The sequence below is a fragment of the Sorex fumeus genome, unplaced genomic scaffold (genome assembly GCF_029834395.1).
Source record: "Sorex fumeus unplaced genomic scaffold, SorFum_2.1 ptg000093l, whole genome shotgun sequence".
Lineage (NCBI taxonomy): Eukaryota > Metazoa > Chordata > Mammalia > Eulipotyphla > Soricidae > Sorex > Sorex fumeus.
The window spans coordinates 365,838-390,943 of record NW_026606150.1 but is presented as its reverse complement, the minus strand read 5'-3'; the positions used below and the strand labels follow the sequence as shown (position 1 = coordinate 390,943).

The 25,106-nt window shown below is 55.8% G+C and overlaps 1 protein-coding gene across 1 annotated transcript; it reads right to left on the bottom strand.

Moving 5' to 3' along the window:
• Positions 1-13,451: 13,451 nt before the first annotated feature.
• LOC130039676 (pepsin F-like) lies at positions 13,452-22,205 on the bottom strand. The gene is made up of 9 exons (XM_056131548.1): positions 22,153-22,205; positions 20,274-20,424; positions 18,691-18,808; positions 18,477-18,595; positions 17,504-17,703; positions 16,080-16,196; positions 15,334-15,478; positions 15,132-15,230; positions 13,452-13,832 (listed from the first exon to the last, which is right to left on the bottom strand). The coding sequence occupies exons 1-9, from the start codon at positions 22,203-22,205 to the stop codon at positions 13,452-13,454; spliced, it is 1,383 nt and encodes a 460-aa protein (XP_055987523.1).
• Between the last annotated feature and the right edge of the window lie 2,901 nt (positions 22,206-25,106).

Below are 25,106 nucleotides of genomic sequence, written 5' to 3'. Positions count from 1 at the left end.
CTTCTGGGGGGAGTTGAATAATTGTTAGAGAAACATTAAATTGTTTAACATTCCTGGGGGAAAAAAAAGGTTTCAAATCCCATCTCTAGAAGGAAGAGAGGGGTGGGGGAAATATGACCAAGGAGAGAGAGAGAGAAAGAGAGAGAGAGAGAGAGAGTCAGAGTCAGAGACAGACAGAGAGACAGAGAATGAGGGAGAGACAGAGTGACAGATAGGTGACAGGGAGACAGGTGCTGTCTCTCCCCCGGGAAGTGTGCCCGGAGGCTCTAAGGCCGCTCACGTCATCCCTGATCTCCATCTCAGCGAGACCCTTGTGTCCCACCAGGGTCACTGGGCAGCCTTCAAACTGTGCCTGGTGCTCATGGCCTGCGGCCCACGCCACCCCTGAGTTTGTGGGAGCTGTGGTCCCAGACAGTGCTCCTGGACCACTCCTGGCAGGGCTTGGGGGACCCTGCGGGGTGCTGGGGATCAAACCCAGGTGGGCTGCGTGCAAGGTCCTCCCCACAGTGCTATAGCTCCGGACCTGAAATTGAGATGAACACTCTGTTGGGGGGGGGGGGGGTTTCTTATGGCAGAGCCTAGGCTGGGCCCAGTTCTCCCAGCCTCCGGGTGGCCTTGCCTCTCTGCCACCCCCTCCGGACTGGGGGTGGGATGGTGATTGGCTTGGAACCGACAGGAAAGGGCAGGGGGCAGGCCAGCTTGTCACGGGGGACCTGATCTTAGACTGTCACTTCTGTCCACTACAGAAGTCTCTGTCCAGGCTTCCTCCCAAGCGGCAGAGGCACTGCCAACCCGGGGGTCCCAGAAAGGACAAGACCCCCAGTCTGCCTCCTGCCAGCCGCCTGCCACATGGGAGCTGCAGTGCCAACTGACACGAGGGTCGAAGCCTTGGGAGGGACCTTAAAAACGGATCCCGGATGACTGAACCTGGTTCTGACCCAGGCGCCACGTGGTGACCAGCTGGGTCTTCTTAATCTCCTTCCCCCTTTGGGCCATACCTAGTGGTGCTCAGGGCTTACCCCTGACTCTGTGCTCAGGGATCACTCCTGGCACTGCTCAGAGGACTATATGGGGCGCTGGGATCAAACACCCATGCAAGGCGAGCACCTCAATTCCTGTACTATCTCTCCAGCCCTGGGTTTCCTTCCTTCCTTCCTTCCTTCCTTCCTTCCTTCCTTCCTTCCTTCCTCTTTCCCTCCCTCCTTCTTCCTTCCTTCCTTCCTTCCTGCCTGCCTTCCTGCCTTCCTGCCTTCCTGCCTTTCTGCCTTCCTGCCTTCCTAACTTCCTGCCTCCCTTCCTTTCTTCCATTATTTTTTCTCTTTTCCTTCTCCTTCTTTTTCTTCTTCTTCTTTGTCTTCGTCTTCTTCCTCTTCTTCCTCTCCTTCCTCTTCTTCTTTCCCTTCTTCCTCTTCTTCCTTCTTCTTCCTCTTCTTCCTTCTTCCTCTTCTTCCTTCTTCTTCCTCTTCTTCCTCTTCTTCGTCGTCCTCCTCCTCTTCTTACCCCTCTTCCTCCTCCTCCTCCTCTTCCTCCTCCTCCTCCTCCTCCTTCTACTCCTTCTCCTCCTCATCTTCCCCCTCCTCCCCTTCTCCTCCCTTCTCACTATACCTGGGGTTACTGAGGAGTTGCTCAGTGTTCACACCCCCGGGGAGCTGGGGATTGAACCTGGGCCTCCTGCATGCCAAGCTGATGCTCTGGGCCTTTGGACTGTCCCCTTGGCCCCAAAGGGGACTTATGACATGTTCCATGGACGTTCATCAGAAAAACCTCCTGGAAAGTGCCCCCGTGGCCGTCCAGCTGCCGTCTACTCGCTCTAGTGCTCTGCAAGGCGGTTTTCTGCCCGGGCCAAGGGAGAGGGGTGCTCAGACCCCCGTCAGTCCATCCTGCATTTCCATGACCTTTTATTTATGTTTTTCTGTTTCTGTGTTTTTGACCACAGTCAGCGGCACTCCTGTGTTCGGGGCTCCCCCGGCTCTGTGCTCAGGGGGCTGTGCAGTGCCGGGAACCCACCCCTGGGTTTCTTCATACAAAGCCTGTGCTTAGACCCATGAACCATCTCTCTGGCCCCCTTCAAGCATTGCTGGAAGCTTCGAGAAAAGATAATTTTATTTTCATTTCCACCGACATTGTTCAGAAGTGATCCCTGTAGGTTCATCTGAATGGTGACCCGGAAGGAGTTTGAACTGGGTCACACAGAAGGGTCTGGGCTTGGCATGGGCCAGCCCCTGTGACCATATGTCCACCTGGTTGCTGTTCGTGGTGGGAATGTAAAGTTTGCCGGGACTACATCCCCCCGTCCCCAGGGTCTTCCCAGGAGCTGGTCAACGTGGCGCCCCTCTGCCAGGGCCAGGAGGCTTCCCGATGCCAGGATCACCGTGTGTCCCACTGCTCCCCAAGATCTGACCTGGTGCCAGGGCCAAGCAGGAAATGCCAGCAGGAAACCACGTAATCGCCTTGTGCCAGACGGAACTGGGAGAGAGATTAGACAACAGCGTTTATTTTGCCATTAGCTCTGCCTGGCACAAGGGGGTACCGAGAGCGACATGGTGAATGCAGGGCGCCACCCCGCCAAGGGCACAGGTGTTCAGAAAATTTCCAGGAACACAGCACATCACGCCAGGGCATGAAACCTGAGGAGCCCAGCGAGGCAAGACAGCCCAGGAGCACTTCGGCACGATAAGCTTTATCGAACGGGGGCTGATAGGTCCAGTCCGGGGCAGCCGATCCCTGGGGAGCTTCCAGCCCAGCTCTCTGGGGTGCAGGGGGAACCAGGCCCCATACCCCAGCCCAGACCTGCAGAGTTTTGCCAAGGCCTAGGGTGTGACTTTTATTTTATTTTATTTATTTTCCTCCCCACACCGACTAGGGCTCCAGCAGCCGAAGACTTCCAGAACCAGCCACCACCATACTGAGACCACTCTCCACACGCATGAAGGTACCGGCAGAGGAACAAAGGCATGCGGGTCCCGGGGCTGAGATCTCCAAGCCTGCTCAGATCAGGGCTGAGCATCCTCCACCCAGATCCTCCATATTCCAGTAGGCAGGGGTCACACCCACCAACTAGCCCCCTGGTGCCGTGTAACCCCATCAACTGCCAAGACCCAGAGACTATAAAACCAGCTCCCGGAAGTGAATGAGGCCGTGTGACATCTTACTATCTCATTCTTACTTTGGACCAACTGGCAGGCTACCTAATGTAGCCTGCCCACACAGCAGAGTCTGGCAAACTCCCCGTGGCCAAATACCAGTAACAATGATGGGTCTCATTCTCCTAACCCTGAAAGAGCCTTGAATATGGCACTTTTAAAAAAAATCTCAGGGCGAGGATAAAGGAGATGTTACTGGGGCCTGCTCGAGGCAATCAACGAACAACAGGATGGTCGTGATCGTGATTTTATTTATTTATTTATTTGATTTTGTTTTGGGGGCCACACTCGATGATGCTCAGGGGTTACTCCTGGCTCTGCACTCAGAAATTATACCTGGCAGGGCTCAGGGAACTATATGAGATGCTGGGGATCGAACCCAGATCAGCCACATGTAAGGCGAGTGCCCTACCCGTTGTACTACGGCTCTGGCCTGAGGGTGGCTTTTAAAAATGAGCAAATGCTCATTCACTATCGGTTACTAGCAGGGGCATAAATATTGGGGAGTGACTCAGAAATGCCTTCGGTTCTCGTGATGAATGAAGATATTTATGGGTACCCACAGGACACACTCCTTTGCAACCCCCTTCAGGAAAAAGCTGTGTTGGTGGAGTTTTGTGAAGAGAAATTTAGGAGTTAACGTCAGAGTGGGTTCTTGTTCTGGGGTCATAGGTGGCTCTATGCTGGGGACTGTCCCCAGGCAGTGTCAGGGCATCATACATTACTGGGGATCAAATCTGGGGCCCCCCCTTGTAAGGCTTGTGCTCAGGGGTTCCTCCTGGCTCTGTGCTCTGGAGTGACCCCTGGCAGTGGCCGGGATTTGAACCAGTGCGGCGTACTGCCTGGCCCCTTGCTCCACCCCTTTAGTTGAAGGTCTTCATTTTTTTCCCCCAAGATTTTTTTTAATTGAATCACTGTGAGATAGACCCCTACGTAGCTGTTCATGATTAGGTTTCAGTCGTACAGTGTTCCAACACCCATCTGTCCACCAGTGTCCATTTCCCAGCACCAGTGTCCCCAGTTTCCCTCTCAGCACCCCCCAAAACCTCCAGCCTGCCTCTGTACAGGTACTTCTCTGTCTGTCTGTCTGTCTGTCTGTCTGTCTGTCTCTCTCTCTCTCCTCTCTGTCTCTCTGTCTCTGTCTCTCTCTCTCTCTCTCTCTCTCTCTCTCTCTCTCTCTCTCTCTCTCCTTCTGTGCATTATGGTTTGCAATACAGGTACTGAAAGGTTATCGTGCATATCCCTGTACCTCCTTTCAGCACTCAGTTCTTGTCCAGAGTGATCATTTCCAGCTATCATTGTCATAGAGTTCCCTCCTCTATCCTAATTGCCTTCTTCCCCAACCGCAACTCTTTTTTTTTTCCTTTCTGGGTCACAACTGGCGATGCACAGGGGTTACTCCTGGCTCTGCACTCAGGAGTTATTCCTGGCAGTGCTCGGGGGACCATATGGGATGCTGGAAATTGAACCCGGGTCGGCCACGTGGAAGGCAAACGCCCTGCCTTCTGTGCTATCTCTCCAGACCCTATTTATTTTGTTTTTATTTTTGCTTTTGGGGTCACACCCGGCCATGCTCAGGGGTTACTCCTGGCTCTGCACTCAGGAATAACTCCTGGCGGTGCTTGGGGGACCATATGGGAAGCTGGGAATCGAACCCGGGTGAGCCGCGTGCAAGGCAAACGCCCTCCTACCCGCTGTGCTATCTCTCCAGCCCCAACCAACCCCAACTCTTGGGTGTTAGTCTCATACTGTGATTTTTAATATTGCACAAATGAGTGCTGTTATTCTATCTGTTCCTCTCCTTCTGACTCATCTCACTTCTGCCTGTGTTCTTGTTTTGTTTTTCAACAGTGCTCAGAAGTTACTCCTGGCTCTGTGCTCAGGAATTACTCCTGGCGGTGCTCAGGGGATCCTATGGGATGCTGGGAATCGAACCCAGGTTGACCACGTGCAAGGTAAGCACCCTACCCGCTGTGCTATTACTTCAGCCCCCAGGAAAACAAATTCTTTTTTTTTTTAAATTTTTATTAGTGACCATGAGGTATAGTTGTATATCTACAAATGTTTGTGCTTGGGTTTCAATTATACAATGTTTGAGTACCCATCCCTCCACCAGAGCCCATTTTCCACCACCACGGGTCCCAGTATCCCTCCCACCCCCCATCCCCCCATCTCACCCTGCCTCTGTGGCAGGGCATTCCCTTTTGTTCTCTCTCTCCTTTGGGTGTTGTGGTTTGCAAAAGAGGCATTGAGTGGCAATCATGTTTGGTCTATAGTCTACTTTCAGCATGCTTCTCCCATCCTGGGAGGATCCTCCGAACACCCTTTATTTGATGCTCCCTTCTCTATCTGAGCTGCCTGGAAAACAAATCCTTAATGGAGCTCTTGGGGGACTGGGAAGTGACACATGAGAGAGAGTGCTTGTTCCCCACAGTCCACAGGGACCAGGAGGCTGACCAGGCAGAGAAGGCCCTGAGCTCGTTGATACCCCCATGTGTAGAGGTGAGTGTCTCCCGGCAGCAGACCTGCGTGGCCAGGACCCTCTTACTCCCATTTTATGGATGGGATGTGAGGTAATGTGTTCAGATTACGTAGCCCGCAGGGGGCAGAGTGAGGTTCGACCCCAGGTTGTCTGACTTCCGAGTTTATTCACTGTTTCCAAGAATACGGAAGTAATTCAGGCCACTTCCTTGGGTGACACAGAAGTCTGCACCTGATCTCAGAATCCCCAAACACACCCCAGGGGACCAGTAAGATGAAGCAGCTTTGCTTGGGTGCATGTGAGTGAGGTGAACTCTACTCCAGGGGGCTCTGTGAGCAGGGGTGACTTATGGTAATGGCCCTATTAATGGCAATGGCCCTTATCGTCAATACCGAGAGACAGTCTGTGGATGAATGATGGATGGATGGACGGGAGAATGGGTGGATGGATCGATGGGTAAGCAGACGGATAGATGAATGGATGGAAGGATAGGTGGATGGATGGGTGGATGGGTGGGTGGTAGGTGGATAGATGGATGGGTAGGTGGTTGGAAGGTTGGATGGATGGGTGACTATGAATGGATGGATGGAAAGATGGATGGGTGGGTAGATGGATGGATAGATGAGTGGGCGGATGGATGGGTGGGTGGGTGAATGGGTGGATGGATAGTTGGATGGGTAAGTGGTCTGACGGTTGGATGAATGGATGGATGAATGACAGACAGATGAATAGATGGATAGGTGGGTGGATGAATGTATTGATGGATTGGCGGGTAGATCGGTGGATGGATGGATAGATGGGTGGATGGATGGGTGGGTGGTTGGATGGTTGAATGAATGGATGGATGGATGGATAGATGGGTGGATGGGTGGGTGGTTGGATGGTTGAATGAATGAATGGATGGATGGATAGATGGGAGGGTGGATGCATGGAGAGACAGACAGATGCATAGATGAACGGGTGGGGGTAAGTAGATGATTGGATAGTGGGTGTATGGGTGAACGGATGAGAGGGTAGGTGGACAGATGGGTGGAAGAATAAGTTGATGAATAAATAGGTTGGCCCTGGAAATAGTCGAAGCCCACACACCCTCTCATCCATTCACCCATACACCCACCTATCCATGCATCCATCCACCCATCTATCCATTCATCCATTCATCCATTCATTCATTCAACCATCCAACCCTCCCATCCACCCACCCATCTATCCATCCATCCACCTATCTACCCACCAATCCATCCATCCATTCAGAGGGTAGGTGGGCAGATGGATGGAAGAATAAGTTGATGAATAAATAGGTTGTCCCTGGAAATAGTCGAAGCCCACCCATCTTCAGGGTCCCTGAGCCTGGCAAGCAAGAACCTTGTGGCACCCGAGAACCCCAACTCTGGGCCCCTCGCTCCAGGCCAGTCGGGATGCAGAGAGGGGATGCTGGTATGGTGAGGAGGCAGGAGACGCAGCGCCCACTCCATCCTGGTCCCTCCAGGCCACTCAGCCCTTAGATCCTGATACCTGTTCTGGGGAAAATGTGGGCAAAGGATGTGTGTGTGGGGAGGTGTTGGGGAGGGGGGTCCGGACGGAGCACCGGTGGAGCAGGGGTTAACTGGAAGCAGCAGAGTACGGGAGGGTGCAGATATTAACCAGGATCTGGAAAATTCCGGGGCACTGGAGCAGAACGGGGATTTGGCATGAAGTCCCAGAGCAGAGAAAGGGGCGGCAGCTGGCCCCGCCCCTCCCAGCCGCCCCTCGGCCAGACCTGAAGCTGGTGGCCTCTGCGGCAAATGCCCCTTGGCGACAGAGGTCAACCTGCTGATAACGTCCCGCCCCTGGCCGGCTCCTTTGAAGTCATATCTCCCACACCACAAGACTCCCTGGGAGCGCCAGGGCTCGCACCTGAGCCTCCGTTTGGGATCCAATCTGATCGGGCCAGCCCCGCTCCCAGGGCTGTGACTTGTGACACCACGTTTGGTTGTGGGGGAGGGGCGGGGGCGTGGCCAGTATGGATTTAACTCCCTTGTCCTGGGCCTCCAGCTCTCCCGAGGGAGGGCACCCAGGTGGAGGGCTCTTCCCGGGCACTCAGTACCCCCCTGGCGAAGGGTAGCTGCTCCTTCAGGGATCTCTGGGGCTTGGCTGGGGGCGGGGTGAGGCTGCAGGGATGGGTGGAAGGGTCCTGTCCTCTTCGCTCCTGCTCCCTGCCTTGGCCACTGGTTCAGCTCATCATTCATTCATTCATTCATTCATTCCACGGCCCGAGCAGGGAAGACCCTGCAGAGTCTACAGGGCTGAGGGACATGCCACCCCCCCCCAATATTATCCACCTTCAGATCTCCCCTGTGCTGTGTGGATGGTTCACGCAGAGGCAGCCTGAGCACCCTCGGGAACTGTGGGCCCGGTATGTGTGTGTATGTGTGTGTGCGTGCGCGCACGCATGTATGTGTGTGGAAGAATGTGTGCGTTTTTGAATTTTTGAGTGTGAGTGTGTGTATGAACATATGTATATGAGTGCATTTGATCCTGTGTGAGCGTGTGTGTGTGAGTGTGTGAATGTATAAATGTGTGTGAGTTTATGTGTGAGTGCATGTTGAGAATGTGAGTGTGTGAATGATGTGTGTGTGTACTTATTTGGGGTGGGGGGAGGATTGGGTCACACCCGGCAACGCTCAGGGGTTACTCCTAGCTCTGTACTCAGGAATCACTCCTGGCGGTGCTCAGGGGACCATATGGGATGCTGGGAATTGAACCCGGGTCTGCTGCGTGCAAGTCAATCTGCTCTGCCTACTGTACTATCGCTTCAGCCCTGTGTGTGCCTATTTGTGTAGGTGAGTTTAGGTGTGAGTGCATATGTGAGGCTGTGAGTGTGTGAATGTGTGTGCATTTGTGAGCGTGTGTGAGTTTATGTGTGAGTCTATGTGTGAGAATGTATGTGTGAACATGTGTGTATTTGTGTGTGTGTTTTGGTGTGTGTTTCTGTGTGTGTGTTTGTGTGTGAGTGCATGTGAGGATGTGTGTGTGTGTGTGTGTGTGTATCTCCAATGCACAGAGCGCAGAGGCCTGACGTACTCCGAGAGCAGAGCCAAGAAAGGGCCTAGAGCTGGGTTCAGCCCCGCCTCCCATCAGTGACCTTGTACCATCTTGCCTCAATGTCCCCATTTAAGAAGTGTGCCTGCGGCCGGGAGATGGTCCAGGGGTTAGGGTGCAGGCCATGCCTGTCACACCTGGCGGTGCTCAGGGCTCTCTTCTGGCAGGCTCGGGGGACCATCTGGAGTGCCAAGAATCAAACCAGGTCGGCTTTGTTCAAGGGAAATGCCCGCCCCCCCCCCCCCCAGTCCTCTGGCTCCGACTGATGTAGACAGGCAGATAGGGAAGGCCCCCTCCCAAGGCAATGGCAGTAAATTCCCTGGGAAGTCATAGCCCTGACCTCATGGAGAACTGGTGCCAGTCTGTAACAGACCCTTTGACAGAAGCTCCAGTAGGAACTTGATCACTTGATCACTTGATATCCCGTTTCTTATCGATTTGCTCGAGCGGACGCCAGGAACGTCTCCATCCGTCCCTGTTGCGTGCTAGTGTAGCCCAATGGCATCTGCTCATTCTAAGAATACAAACAGCCTCAAACCGATTGTTCAGGGTCTTGACGAAGAAGTCTGACCATCTCATAGGTGGGCGGCCACGCCATCTTTTGACGTCCCTTGGAATCCAGTTGGTAATGGCTCTAGTCCAGCGGTCATCTCGAAATCTCATTACGTGTCCAGCCCATCTGATTTTCAACGCCTTGGCAAACGAGACAGCGTCCCTGATACTTGACCATCGACGGAGCTCAGAACTCCAGATTCTTTCTCTCATTTGAGTGAAGCGGGTTACTCCAAGCATAGCTCTTTCGATTCCTCTTTGGGAGACCCAAATAGCGAATAGCGTTCTCATCCTGTTTTCCTAGGGCCCAGGTCTCTGAGGCATGTGTGAATGCAGGAAGGAACAGAAGGAACAAAAGGCAGAAAAGGAATTTCAAAGAAGACCATCACCACTCCCAACCCCCTTGGTAACCTCCTTAGCAATGAGCTTTTACCTAGATAGAAGCCACACAAGGGGGCAGGTTGGAGAAACCCTATAAAGGCCACCTTGAACAAAGCGAGGGCTCGCATATGCTGCCCGCATCTCCCCTCCTGAGATGTGGACTTTCATGATTTCGTGCCTAATGCTGGGGTGTGTGTCCCAGGGGCTCTCTCTGTCCTTGGAGAAACCCGGGCTCTCTCTTGAGCAGGTTACTCTCCTCTCTCTCCCACTTCCTCTCCCTCCTTCCCTTCAAAACCTCCAAATAAAAACTGTGTAACTTCACTACTCGTCTGCTCCTGAAATTCCTTTCTGCGAGGCGAGACAAGAACCCAGTAACCCTGGGTCCCGGTGGCAGAGGCGGATGGGGAGAAAGTGACTTTCTTTCTCCTCTGCATTTTACATGAGCCGCCCGTGGCATCACGGGGACGCCCGACTTCCTGGGTCAGGCATGGAGTGACATGGAGCAGAAGAGGCGGACAGGCATCAGCCCACGGCCATAGAAGGGTTGAGGAACTGGTCCAGGGCCTGGGGACTATTCGGCAGCATCTCAACTGCTTTCAGGTATGAGGCCGCCCTATCGGCGCCACAGTCTCAATCTCTCGGTCACACGAGGTGTGTGACTGTGGCACCCTGAGACCAGGCATGTGTGAGCCCCTCAGCCATGGCAGGCACTGAAGTGTGACCCCAACCATTGCACCAACAGTGACAGGGAGGGGTGGGCCCTGACCCTCCCAGTCACCGTCATTTTTTTTTCTTTTTGGATCACACCCAGCAATGCTCAGGGGTTACTCCTGGCTTTGCACTCAGGAATTACTCCTGGGGGACCATATGGGATGCTGGGGATTGAACCGGGGTTGGCCACATGCAAGGCAAACGCCATACCCGCTGTGCCATCGCTCTGGCCCCCAGTCACCATCTTAAACTCAAAAAAAAAAAAAAAAGCAAAAACGAACCCAAGGGAAGGGGGAAATGCATCCTGGCCGCAGCGTCCCCTTGTCCTTGTCAAAGCTGGTGGCCTTTGGGAAAAGCACAGCTCCAAACCATCCTGGCTAAAGAGGTGCTTCCAGAAACCATAGAAGGAAGACCTTTTGTTCCTTTTATTTAGGGATGTTTCTATAGAAAAACAGCAAGAAGAGTCCAACAAGCATCTGCAGGGACTTCTCCTAGGGTCACACGACATGTGCCGACAGTCACAGCATCTTCGTCATGGGGCTGGAGTAATAATAGCACAGAGGGGAGGGCATTTGCCTTGCACGCGGCCGACCTGGCATTCGATTCCCAGCATCCCATATGGTCCCCTGAGCACCACCAGGAGTGATTCCTGAGTGCAAAGCAGGACTAACCCCTGAGCATCGCTGGGTGTGACCCAACAAGCAAAATAAAATCGAAAAAAAAAAAAAGAGGAGTCACTTCACTGTGCTATGTAGGGGTGGTAACCGCTCGCACTTCTGAGGAGTGCGTGTCCCCGGAGCCAGTGCTTTTTCATGCTTCTAAATCACTGTATCACTGTCATCCTGTTGTTCGTTGATTTCCTCGAGCAGGCACCAGTAACGTCTCCTTAGTCCTAGTCCCGAGATTTTAGAAAGTGCCACATTTGAGGCTCTTTCAGGGTCAGGAGAATGAGACCCATCATTGTTACTGGTTTTTGGCATACTGAATAATACGCCACGGGGAGTTTGCTGACTCTGCTGTGTGGGCAGGATACTTTTGGTAGTCTGACAGGCTCTCCAGAGTAAGAACTAGATAATAAGATGTCGTGCGGCCACGAATGCAACCACACGCTTCTGGGAGCTGGGTTTTATATTTATATTTATAAAACATATTTTTATATTTTTAATCAAAAGTAAGTCTATTTTCCTTGTAATTTTTTACATATCTAAACTGTCTATGGCAAATTAACAAATGTGCAACACGTCCAGATTTATATGACTACATTCTACAGTAATTCTTAAAAATCCGTGGAAATTTAAATTGTGGATGACATTTATAGTTAACAGTGAAGTATTTATCCTGATGATACTCCAAAAAACATCTCAAATTGAGATAAAAAGAATTAGAAACTCTATACCTCTCCAAATGTAAAGGAAACTACTTCAGAAAAATATTCAGCTACTAAAACTGAAGGATAACAAGACAAAGTCTAGTGGCAGAACAAAGTAAATTAGAGGTGGGGAGTGGCCCGTGGTAGGACAGTGGGGTAAGACCTTGCACATAACTGGGTTCGAGTCTCAGTTCCCCACCTGGTTCCCCTAAGCCTACCAGGAGTGATACCTGAATGAAGCGGAAGGAGTAAATCCTGATCACTTTGGATGTGACCCCAAAGAAAAAAAAACAAAGAAATTATATTAGAGGTAGGACCTTAAACAGATTTAACTGGTGTTCGTTCGGACACCAGAGCGCACTGGAGTGTCCTGTAGTACCCGTTTTGGCCACGAGGTGGCAGCCGGTAACCTTCTCTTCGGCATCTCTTTTTCCTGGCCGCTCCATTGGGCTGGTAACCCTAGTGGAGATAGGGGCCTTTTCCCGCTGTCTTTTTTCCAAAAACAGTCCTCGACCGCCCCTCATCTTAAAGGCAACCACCAAAGAAATCTAAGGAAAATATAAGAAGAGGAGAAAAACTGTGCCTGCTGCTGCCTCCTGGCTATAATCAGTTACTTACTTCCAACCTTTCTCTGCGGCTGGTGACGCTGATGGGTTCATTTAATCCTATCTAGTCTTATTGCGGGGGGGGGGGGGGGAAGGGAAGGGATGAAACGCATCTATATGTGTCTGGGGCCTCTTCCTGCCTCCAAGCATGGGGACAGCACTTGGTTGTGTTCTGGGGACAAGGATCGAACCCGGGCCTCCAGCATGCCAGTGTAGACTCAGCCGGCTGAGACGACTCCCTGGCCCAAGTTTAGTAGGGCTTCTGTTTCTATGGTTTTGTTTGGGTTTGAGGGCCGCACCCAGAAATGCTCACCAGCTGCTCCTGGCTCTGTTGTCAGGAGTCTCTTTTGGTGGTGTGGGGACTGCCACCAGGATTGTGTCAAAGCGCGCACCTTAACACTCAAACTAGTTCTCCCTCCCAAGTGGGTTTTTTTTTTCTTTGTGGGTCACACCCGGCAATGCACAGGGTTTACTCCTGGCTCTGCACTCAGGAGTTACTCCTGGCGGTGCTCAGGGGACCATATGGGATGCTGGGAATCGAACCCAGGTCAGCCGTGTGCAAGGCAAACGTCCTACCCACTATGCTATCGCTCCAGCTCCCCAAGTGTTTTTTGACCAAGGGAAATTGCTTGCCTCCTAGATGATTTCATTTGAGAGCAATTTCAGCTCCCCTGCAGGGAATCTCCCATAGGACAGTGGTCACCCCCCCTCCACAACCCTCCCATCCCGGCTGGAACCAACAGTAGTGAAAGAAGCCATTGATAAGTTAAGAATTTATTACAATCCAGACACGGAAGAGAGACAGACTGGTTGGTATATTTTGCTTTGGAGTCACAGCTGGCAGTGCTCAGGGCTTACTCCTGTCTCTGTGCTCGAAGATCAGTCCTGGTGGGTTCCGGGGACCCTATAAGGGTGCCAGGGTTGGCGGCACTGCAAACCCAGAGCCTTATCCGCTGTGCTGTCACTCTGGTTCCCTGCCTGGAAACTAACTGTGAAATGCTCACTCCAGCCCACCCTTTGCTGGCACAGTTCTGGCACGGGTGTCTCTGGCTTCACGGGAACCTGATGCTGGTTGATGCGGGGGATACCCTGGACATCTCCCCTGTGGAACTATCAGGTCAGCGGCCTCATTCGTCCTGAGATTTCTTCTGGAAAATTATGTCCTGGGGGAAGCAGTTGAAGGGAAAAAAATCTGGCTTGATCTCGAAGGGCACGGATCTCGAGGGCGGCCGGGTGGTGCTTTCCAACTTGCTTTCTGGGTTGGTGGTGGCTGCTGGCGTCGTCTCGGCCTCTCCTGGTGCGGTCGCGGTCCCCGTGGTTGCAGCCTGAGTGACCTCGGGCACGGTCCTCACCGGGCTGCCCACGGCCGGGGCCAGGCCGATTCTGTTGTTGGCCCGATCGTAAACGGAGAAGTAGAGGCGCAGGAAGACGTCGCCCAGGATCCAGAGTCTGGACTGGGGCCAGCTGTCGGTGGACACGGCGAAGTTGCTGTAACAGCTCCACTGTCGCTGTTGAGAGAGAGAAAGGGCAGTGGACAGCGGTCAGTCCCGCCTGCATGCTCCCTGCTGCCTGGCCACCTCCCTGGCTGCTCAGCGGGAGCCCTCCCTGTGACCCCCCTTCAACTCTGGAGCACACAACCTCACTGCTCGTGTACCCGCCCTCCTGTGGGCTTCTGCTGCAGCAGCTGAAGGGACAAGGGGGGCACCCACGCAACCAGAAGGATCTGTTGTTCCTCTGCAGAAGGGGAGCTCCCCCTTCTGGCGGGGTAGGGAACTGCTCTCCCATGGGCGCCCCCTTGTGGCGTGGAGAGGAATGGTTCTCATCCTCCAAAGCCCAGCTCAGCCCCTGCTCCAGTTTTCCCAGACCTATAACCCACTTCTGTTTGGCCATTCCAGCCTGGACAGGGCCCCTCTTCCCAGAACCCACCATGTGCAGCGTTCTCAGCACGCAGCCATTACCCAACCCTCCTGGACATGGCTCCCTGGAGTGCCACCTCCGACCTCCGGGGGTGGGGGTGAGTGGGCAAGGACTTAAAAGTATTTCAATTCGGGGCTGGAGTGATAGCACAGTGGGTAGGGCGTTTGCCTTGCACGCAGCCGACCCGGGTTCGATTCCCAGCATCCCATATGGTCCCCTGAGCACTGCTAGGAGTAATTCCTGAGTGCATGAGCCAGGAGGAACCCCTGTGCGTTGCCGGATGTGACCCAAAAAGCAAACAAATGAACAAATAAAAGTATTTCAATTCTCTCTCCTGCGGAGGCGTTTCCTGGGGCTCTCCCTGGGGAGGGGCTGGTGTCACCTTCGAGGGCACTGGGGCTTTTGAGAGGGGATGAGGTGTCTGCGGGTGAGGGGGACCACCATCTCTCTCCCAAAGCAGGACTCCCAGGAAGCGGGACATTCATGATTATGGGATGGAGGGGTACAACACAATACTTGGGGGCTGTACCAGCCCCCCGCCAGCCCTGCTGGGACTGTCCCTGAGGGAGCCCCCATCTGGCTTTCTAAGTACCCCCAATCCAAGCTGGCTGAGCAGAACCACCTGAAGAATGAAGTCCTCAGCATCCCCGCTCCTTACACCTGGCCCTTGGTGGACACAGGCGGGGTCCCACACTGCTCTTTGCCATTTGGAGGTTCGTTTTGGGGGTCATTAGCCCAGCTTCTGGGGTGGGGTGCGGGGGACGTGGGGGGGGGGGGCAGGTGTCATGCAGTGCCTGTCATGGCACGACTTGGCCTCCAGAGGGCGCCCTGCCCCCTGCAGAAGCCCCCAGGATGAAGGCAAACCCCAAACCATCCCCAGGATTGCTCACCTGCCGGATGTAGGCGCTGGCTGGCACGGGGTACTGGACCCCACCGATGGTGAAGACGATGTCAGGCAGGGTGGTCCTGGCTTGACAGCCGACGATGTACTGTTGGAGGAAGAGGGAGGGTGAGGCGGGGCCCAGGGGACCCTTCCGTGTGGCGCGCCCCCCCCCCCCCCCCCGCAGGGCGGTCCAGGGAATGTTCCTTCACCTCGCCACCGTAGAAGTGCTGGGCGCCCATGAGGCTCTGGATATGCTGGACAGCGACCTGGGGGCCAATGATCAGCGAGGTTCCGGTGTCCAGCATGGCCTGGCAGCCGCGGTGGCAGGCGATGACCTTGCCGTCCATGGAGATGCTAGCAGAGGGAAGAAGGGGGTCCTGATCTCTCCGCCGCTGGCCCCCGGTTGCCCCCTCCCGGGATATTTCTAGAACAGCTCTTGTAATTTATCCTTCGCTCCCAACTCCTGGACCCTTTGTGATGGTGGCTTGGACCTGACTTCCGGTCAGCTCTTAAAATTCCCCAGTTCAGGTGCCCCTGGGCCTTTGCACCAGCTGGTTGTCCTTCTTAAATCTCCTCCTGAGCCCTCTCTCTCTGCCTCCTTTCTTATCTCTGGGTTTAGGCTTCATGATCATATTTCCAGGGGAAAATGTATCTCTGTGTGTGTGTGTGTGTGTGTGTGTGTGTATGTGTGTGTGTGTGTGCGTGTGTAGCAGAAACAGTACAATGAGTAGGTAGGGGGCTTGCCCTGCACATGACTGACCCAGGTTCACCCCACATGGCCCCCACATGGCCCCCTGGACCCCACCAGGAGCAATCCTTGAGTACGGAGCCAGCAGTAAGCCCTGAGCACTGCAGGGTATGGCCCCCAAACCAAATCAACAGCAAAAACCCCAAGAAACCCCGTGTGTGAGGGTCCCAGCACGGGGCACCCCTGCCCCCAGCAGCAGAGACTTACCTGTCCACAGCGAGCTGCCAGTACAAGGGTCTGGTCACTGGCAGCCAGTGCAGCTGCCCGACGTAGTATGAGGGGTCCACCCCGCCGAACATCACCACGCTGCCATCCTGGCCTTTGCTGGGGGCAGAGGAAAGGCTCAGTGTGGAGAATAAAAGGGGGTCGTCTTTGTCCCCCTTGGTGCCATACACGCCAGGCCCACGCGTGGCACCTCACACCACCATCAGGAGCTGGCATGGTTTATTTCTCTTAGAGGGGGAAACTGAGGCACGGGTGCTTGGTGACCTGCTCCAAGACTTGGCTGAGGGGTGGGGGAAGCTGGGGTCTGAGCAGGATGGTCCCTCGGCTGGGCTGAGTGTCCAGCCCGAGCCTGCGTCTGCCCTTCCTTCCTGTCTTGACCTTCCTCGGACCGGCCAGCTCGGGCCGCCTGCATGCGGCTGTGTCCTGTGGCCCCGTGGCCTGCTGAGTGGTCTGGGTAGTAACTGACTCTCCAGGCAGAGGCCACTTCCTGCTCCCCCTCTCCCTCCCCGGAGGGACCCCGAGGGTCAGCCAATACAGAGTCCTTCCTCCCACAGGCCTCCCACCCCCTCCCCCCCAACTCCTCTCTCCCTGGACACGGCCACTGACTGTTCTCTCTCCCAGGAGGCCTCTGCTGCCTCGGGCCTGGCCTCCCTGCCTCCACCCGACCCTTCCCTCTCCAGCCTGCTCCAGGGTCAGTCTCATCCCTGCCTCACTCCCTGTTCCCCGCCCCCCAGAACAGATCCCAGGGGGACCTTGCCTTTCCGCACATAGATGCTGCCCCCCAAATATCTGGGGGTGACTCTTCCTGTGGCTACACACGTGTCTCCCACAGACCCCGGGAGTCTTTGTTCCTGCTAATGAGCTGAGACTTGAACTCAGTCCAGCCTCGGTCACAGTCTGCTCCAAGGGATTCACCTTTGGTGGGGAGACGCAATCTGTCAACTGGGCTCCCCTCAAGTTCCCCTTTCTGAAGACCCTCAGCCACTCAGGGGCTTTCCTTCTCCCCGTTACCAACTAACAGCACTGGCTGGAGGCCCTGGAATGCTGGACCAGTTCCAGGGCTGAGTTCAAGTCCTGCCACCAGCAGTACTGACTTGGTTGTTCGTGTAAAACTCCTCTCTGAGTCTCAGTTTCCCTATCTGTCTGTCTAGCAAGGAAATTAAACTTCCACAGGGGGGCAGAAAACACTTTCTGCAAAGGGTTTGTCTGGGATGCTACAATGTAAACGACTGAGCAGAGTGGTGTTCCAATAAAGTTTTATTTATAAAAGCAAGTGGTGGGCCGGATTCGGCCCCCAAGCCGTAGTCTGCTGACTGCCGCCTCTAGCTTATCTCTCAGGAAACTTCAGCTAAGTGGGCCTGGCTTACACCTGCGTGGGAGCAAGGGCTCACACAGCCCCACCTTACCTGCTCAGGTAGAAGGCAAAGAGGTTCTCGGAGAGGAGGCCTTGCTTCCACAGGTTGTCAAAGACGGGGGTGGTGCCTGGGAGGCCCAGGTTGGGGTAGCCCAAGCCCAGGATGCCATCGAAGGGGGCGTGCTCCAGGGACACGCTGGGCTCCTCCACGCTCAGGCCGAACGCCTGGTTCTTGTCCGTGAGGCCAGCGATCTGCAGGGGGAAGAGGGAGGCTGCAGCAAGGGGGTGGCGGGCCGGGCGGGCTGCCGAGGCGCCTGGACGCTGAGGGGCCCCAAAAGTAGCCACGGGCCCTGCTGGCATCAGCACCGGGTCGGCCTGTGCTTCCTGCTGTACTTGGGGCCTGATGCTCGGAGGAGATCCAAGGACCATGTCCATGGAAGGCGGGGGGGGGGGGGGTTGTCTCTCAGTGGGGAGGGGTGGGCCACAAGCTCTGGGCTTTCCTAGGGGCCAGGGAACTTTCAGGAAATGCATGCTTGGGAATGGGATGAGAGAGAGAGAGAGAGAGAGAGAGAGAGAGAGAGAGAGAGAAGAGAGATGGAGAGGGAGGGAGCAAGGCAGGTACTCAGGTACATTGGGGAGATAGCCCATAGGTTTTTATCAGGTTCTCAGGACCCCACCCCCACCCCGCCCAACCCCAGAGCTAAGAGGTGCTGGCAGCTGAGACTGCCCACGGAGGGGGTTGTGGCTCCAGGACTTGTCCCCTGGAACTGGCATGAAAGTGGGAGACTGGTCCCCATCTCCCTTCTAGGCTCAGCCTCGCCCCACTCAGCCAACGGTCCACTCTCCGGGGAGTCCTCCTGGGCAGGGACACCAGCTCCCAGGGACACGTGCCCCCTGCCCCGCTGAGGGCTGAGGACCGTGGGGGAATCTGGGACCCCCCCTCCCCGACCCTGGACAGTCACACTCAGGGGCCCCCAGCTCCCGCCCCCCCCACCTCCCGACACCCTGGGGGTCCCCACCTATACCTTCACGTTGTCGTAGCCGACAAACCCGTTCATGGCCCCCGTGCCGTAAGCCAAGTTCATGGGCCGCCCTGACAGGCGGAAGGTGGACGACAGGCGCGGGTCGAACACTCGGTGGTACACTGGAGACAAGACACAGGGGTGAGGGGCTGCGGAGGGCCGGGAAGGGGAGGGGGTGGAGGTGGGGGTCCCCGCGAGGGAGGGGGGTGGGGCTTACTGCAGGCCGGGCTGGAGCAGTAGACGGAGGGCACCCACATGTCAGTGGAGCCCGTGTCGAAGACCATCGAGAACTCCTGGGGGGGCGTCCCGACGCTGATGGTGCCCACGTAGATCATCTGGGGTGGGGGAGGGGTGGTGAGGGACGGGATGGGACACCCCGACCCCCACCCGGGGCCTGCTCCTCCCTCGCTCTCAAAACCGCTCAGCGTTTACTCCACATCTGAAAAGGCTTGCCTGGATGCTCCCAAAACCCTTTGCATTTTTTAATTTTTCTTTGCTTTTTGGGTCACACCTGGTGATGCACAGGGGTTACTGGCTCATGCACTCAGGAATTACTCCTGGCGGTGCTCGGGGGACCATATGGGATGCTGGGAATCGAACCTGGGGCGGCCATGTTGGCTGCGTGCAAGGCAAACTCCCTACCCGCTGTGCTATGGCTCCAGCCCCTATAATAGCTTTACATTTAGCTGTTGCTGCTGCTTTGTTTGTGTGTGTGTGTGTGTGTGTGTGTGTGGTTTTTTTTTTTCTTTTTGGGTTATATTGAGCAACGCTCAGGGGTTACTCCTGGCTCTGCACTCAGGAGTTACTCCTGGCGGTGCTCAGGGGACCATACGGGATGCTGGGAATCAAACCCGGGTCGGCCGCGTGCAAGGCAAACACCCTACTCACTGTGCTATCTCTCCAGCCTATTTTTTTAAAATTTTTTTTTGGGGGGAGGCAGAGGTGGGCACACCCAACAGTGCTCAGGGCTTACTCCATGCTCTGCCCCCTAGGGATCACTCCTGGTGGTGCTTGGGATCAAATCTGGTTCAGCCTCACCCACTGTTCTCTCTCTCAATCTCTCTCTCTCTCTCTCTCTCTGGTCTCAATCCTTCCCCTTCTTTATGGCCCAGCCCAAAGGCTTCTTCCTCCAGGCAGTCCTCCCGGCTACTTCCTTTAAGTCCAAACATGTGCTATGGCCTTCCATACCGCTGGCCTTCTTATTGGACGCGGCTTTGCTTCCCAAGCTGGCCAGGGCGTTTGCCCAGGAGAAAGGGCCCCCTTCATTCTCGACACTAGTCACCGTCGTGCTGGACACAGTGTAGGGGTTTGGGCCCTATCTGGGGGGCTGGTTGGGGGGGTCCCGGGAGTCCTGCATGTCCTAGCCCTCTGCACCATCTCCCTGGCCCCGCGGTGACTCCTCGTACGGGGCCTGAGGAGACCCCCGTGCCTGCTCCTCTGCCTTGCTTTGCTGTGCTGTCTTTGCCGTTGGGTCTTGGGGCTTATCTGTTGGCTCACGAATGGCTTAATCCAGAGTGCATAGTGCTCCCTCACACTGAGAGAGGCTGCAGGGTCCAGGCACGGATGGTTGGCATCGAAGCAGATATGTACCTGCCCTCCTGGCAGCGTTCCTCAGACTCAGAGGGGAGGGGTGGGTAATATTGCCCCTAGACCCCCACACCCCACCTCTGCCCTGCTCCTGCTCCCTCTGTGGGACTGGCCACTAGGGGGCGCTGTGGAGCGGAGGGCAGACACTGCCCCTGCCCCCCCGCCCCCCCACACACACACACACACACTCACTCACACACACACAGCACTCACATCCAGGTAGTTCCTCAGACTCTTCCGGACTCCCTCCTGGCTGCTGGCAAACTTGTAGGACGGCATGTAAGGATTCTTCTCCAGATAATCCTTCAGCAAGTTCTTCTCCCTCAGGTTTTCCCGCATGGACTGCACCTTCTTCAGCGGGATCCTTTAGGGTCACGTAGGGGAGAGAGAGACGGAGACGGGGGGGGGGGGGGGTGTCAGGACGGGCCCTCCCAGGAGCCCCTGACCCTGGCAGTTGGTTTCTGCGCCTTCGCAGAGGTGATAATCCAGACTCCCGCAGATCACCAGGACAGCCAGTGGCTGGCGGGGGCCCGTGACCTGCCCCAGCCTCAGTTTCCCCCTCTCTGTACAAAGGCAGAAGGGTCGTCTCCCTGCTCCCCTCATGACAAATAGAAACGCCCCATGCAGGTACTGGACCACGGCTGTCACCTTGCCCGGCCCCGCGAGGGGTCCGACAGGCAGGGTGGTCCTGGCGGGGCTGGTGTCATGCTGCCTTAGACGGGGCCCACACGCAGCCCTCCTGCTCGCTCTCCCGGTTCCTCCAGGAGGTGGGAGGAAACCGGGCTGAGCAGCCCGTCGCGAGGCTCAAGCCAACGGTGACAGGGAAACTGAGAGTCAAGGGACCAGGAAGGATCAATGCTGCTGGCACGGAAAGGAGAGTTTTGTGCTGCAGGGACCGCAGAGGACAAGGAGCTGCCCAGAGGAACAAACGCTCGCCCGGAACCAGCAGTGGAGCCGTCGATGCGAACGCAGAAGCCGCCGTTGCCAGCCGGGACCGGCCGCCCTCCCTGCACACTGAGCCCTGGCCGACCTCGAAGCCCTGGGGACTTCACGCTGTCCCCACCGCAACAAGAGTCCCTCTGCTGGGGACGCAGCCACGAGAAGGTGCCCGACTGGACCAGGACCCTGAGGCGCCACGCCAGAATGACCTTTTGCAGGTAGAGGGGCTTGGGCCACCCCCAGCAATGCTCAGGGGTGATGCCTGACTCTGTTCTCTGGGGGCCATCTGCGGTGCCGGGGGTCCTACCCTGAGGGTCTACATGCAAGGCAAGAGCCTTAACGTCCTGCCATCTCTGCAGCCCCGTGCCCAGCATCCCCGAGAGGCAAAAAGCTGAGGTCCCTAGGCAGGACATGCATGGGACTAAACCCGTTTAAGGCCTCTCTAGAGACACTTATAAAATCCGGGGAACTGGGTGAGGGAGAGGCTTTAAGGACTGAAGCACATATCTTGCATGTGAGAGGCCTAGGTTGGATCCCCAGCACCTGAGCACAGTCCCCTGAGCACTGCCCGGAGCACTGGGCTGGGAGTAATTCCCATGCAATGCCAGATGTGCCCCCCTGCCCCCAATGATGGGGGGGGGTTAGACAGGTGCAGAAAGAACTGTGTGTCCTTGCAGTTGAACAAGGCAAACCTTAGAAGTCTCCTCCCTTGCTTATTAGGACTGCCACCTTGGGGGCCAGAGAGATAGCCTAGTGGTTAGGGCACTTGCCAATTCCTGGCACCCTGTAGGGTCTCTAAGTCCTGCCAGGAGCATAATCCCTGAGCTCAGAGGCCAGGAAAAAGCCCCGAGCACCATCCAATGTGGCCCCTAAACCCCTCCCCCAAAAAAGAACTATAAAGAATTGCCACCTCCAATATGGGCCGTTTACCGTTGACTCGTGTCCCTGTGACCAGGCGCTGACAGAGCTACCCTGAGACAGCCACCCGCCACCCCACGCTGTAGGTGGCAGGATCCTCACTTAGGGAAGGGAGATCCGGACTCGCAGACCTGCAGGGAATGGTGCCCCCCCATGCCCCGGGGACCCCTGCAGGAGAGGTGGGGAGGCCACAGAGAGGGGCCACCAGGAAGGAGGCGGCTGTCCCCATACTCACTTGACGATGCATTCTGAGAGCGCCACCAGTGCCAGTAGCAAGAGCCACCTCATGGTTCTGGCGGGCGGGTCAGCTCTGAGCATGCCCGGCTGTTGGGAGCTGTCGCTTATAAACCATCCCGCCCGCCTTCCTGGTCCCCTCCAGGCCTTTGCAGAGGGACTGATAGGGATCGCCCAACCTCTCTGATAGGATCTTTACCACCACCCCCCCTAAAACCTCAGTGCTCCTCGGAGGGGTCTTTGGAGATTCCCCCCAAGCAGAGATTTCCATTACGATCCTTCCCCGGGGGGTCTTGGCTGAACCAGAAACACCCCCAGCCCGTGAGACTCTCCCAGACCCTACACCTTCGCTATCTGGGAGATAACGGCTAATAACGTTAGATAGAGCCAGGTGCCAGTTGCCATACTTGGGATTCCTGGCCCATCAGCAATCGGCCCCCTCCCCGGCAGGTGTGTCTTATTTTTTTTTCTTTTTCTTCTCATTTTTGAGGGGCTTAGGGCTTTCCTGGCAACACTCACAAACTGCTCGAGGCGACGGGTGGTGGTGGGCGGGGGGGGGGATGAGGCACTTCTGCAGGTTCTTGGGGGGCATCGTAGACAGTGCTGGGGAGCAGATGTGGGTTGGCTGCGTGCAAGGCGAGTGCCTTCCTTCCTGTCCTCACCCTTGGTATTTTGTTCTGTTTGGGGGAGGCGGAGAGGGCTGGAGCGATAGCACAGCGGGTAGGACATTGCCTTGCACGCGGCCAACCAGGCCGACTCGAGTTCGATTCCTCCGTCCCTCTCGGAGAGCCTGGCAAGCTCCCGAGAGTATCTCACCCGCACAGCAAAGCCTGGCAAGCTCCCCATGATGTATTCCATATGCCAAACACGGTAACAACAAGTCTCATGATGGAGACGTTACTGGGCCCGCTCGAGCAAATCCATGAGCAACCGGAGGACAGTGCATTGCAGTGCAGTGGAAGGGCTGTCCAACGGCTGAGTGGCGGTTTGCGGGTCAGCCCGCAACACCTGAGTGGCGTTAGTATCAGCGGCCATGTCCACATCCGGCCATTCTTGGTATCGCTCTGCTGCAGAGCAGAGATTTAGGCGAAATGATCATGGCACTTGGGTGTTTCGGTTTATTTGTTTGTTTGTTTGTTTTTGTTTTGGGGCTACACCTGGAGGTGCTCAGGGCTTACTCCTGGCTCTGGGCTCAGGGATCACTCCTGATGGGCTCAGGGGTCCATAGGGGATGCCGGGCATTGAACCCTGGTTGGCTGTGAGCAAGGCAAGTGCCCGACCCGCTGTACTGTCACTCCGGCTCCTGTGGCAATGATTTGATGTTGGCGGTGAGGTGAGGGAATTCAAGGCATGTCATATGTCGTACGTCCTGTGTGCACTGACCTGCTGTGTGCAGGTGGGCGTCTGGGTGGGAGGCTGCAACGCCGAAGTTCAAAGCGCATAGCTGGGCCATGCCCTCCCGGGGCTCGCTGCTGGCCAGGACTTGGTTCCTGGATGGGGAGGGTCTGCACCATCCTTGGGGTGCTGTGATGGCTGGCCGCTTTTTATTTATTTTATTTTTTTGCTTTTTAGGTCACACCCGGCGATGCCCAGGGGTTACTCCTGGCTCTGCACTCAGGAATTACTTCTGGCGGTGCTCAGGGCACCATATGGGATGCTGGGAATCGAACCCGGGTTGGACGTATGCAAGGCAAATGCCCTACACGCTGTGCTATCGCTCTAGCCCTGGCCACTTTTTCAAGACAAGTCCAAGACATTCAAGAATTGGAATATCTACGTGTAAAGTTGCATTTGCTCCTTAAAAAAAAAAAATCCCAGACTCCAGCCAAGCCCTGAGGCCCGGGCTGGGCTGGTGTGATTTGTAAGCAGGTGGGAGTGGACGGGGGCTGGTGACAGCGGTACTCGGTTCCTGCTGGGGTCAGTGGCCACCAGAGCCACAGGTCAAAGCATGAGCTTTTCTCCCACCCTAAGGCAAGACCACCAAGGTCAAAGCAGCCCCTGTGAGCCAGCCACGTCCACCTTCTAGCCCCCTGGATTCCTTGAGAGCCTGACCTTGGCCTTCAGAGCCACCTTCCAAGGGGGTCATTCATTCCGTGTCTTCTCCAAGAAGACCCCAGCGTCCATGTCTGCAGCTGTCCAGCCTGCCCCGAGCAGTGCTGCCCACTCCACGCTGCCTCAGTGCAGCCCAGGCAGGAACACAGACTTGGATGCCTCCTCCAGGAAGCCTGGAGTCTTGCTGCTCCTACAGGGCCTCAGTCTGGCCTTGTCTCTTGGGTGGGAGCGTGAGGAGGCTGTGGAGGTCCCTGGATTTGTGGCAGGGTCAAGGGGTGCTGTGTCTTTTTTTTTCTGGGGGGGGTCACACCTGGTGATGCACAGGGATTACTCCTGGCTCTGCACTCAGGAATTACTCCTGGCAGTGCTCAGGGGACCCTATGGGGTGCTGGGAATCGAACCCGGGTCGGGTGTGTGCAAGGCAAATGCCCTACCCTATGTGCTACCTCTCCAGCCCCAGGAGGGTGCTATGTCTTACTCCCCATTTTTTTTAATATTTCAGCTTTTGATGACACTTAGCAGTGCTCAGGGCTTACTCCTGGCTCAGTGCTCACTCCTGGCTCAGTGCTCAGCCATCACTCCCGACGGGGCTCAGGAGACCATATATGGTCCTGGGATTGAACCCAGGTTGGCTGCGTCCAAGGCAAGTGCCACAGCTGTGGGCCGCGGGTCAGGTGCCCACTCTCACATGTTTATACGGTTCTGTTTGGGCGACTCTGCCCTCAGAGGTGGGCACGCACCCAGGGACCAGCAGATGTGCTTCCAGGACTCTGTGCCCCAACAGAGGCCAAGGGAGACAGTCCCACGGTTTTCAGTGTCCTGTTAGTTCTTCACAAAAGCGAAAGATTAGACAAGGTCAGAAGGGGGTGCTTACAGAGATTGTCAGATGAGCCATGTACCAGG

Excerpts from the sequence above, each read along its gene's own strand:
- LOC130039676 (XM_056131548.1), bottom strand. The coding sequence starts at position 22,205 with ATGAGGTGGCTCTTGCTACTGGCACTGGTGGCGCTCTCAGAATGCATC. Across the intron at positions 20,425-22,152 it reads CTCTCAGAATGCATCGTCAA|GATCCCGCTGAAGAAGGTGC; the intron begins GTGAGTATGGGG and ends GTGACCCTAAAG. Across the intron at positions 18,596-18,690 it reads CTGCTCCAGCCCGGCCTGCA|TGTACCACCGAGTGTTCGAC; the intron begins GTAAGCCCCACC and ends TCTTGTCTCCAG.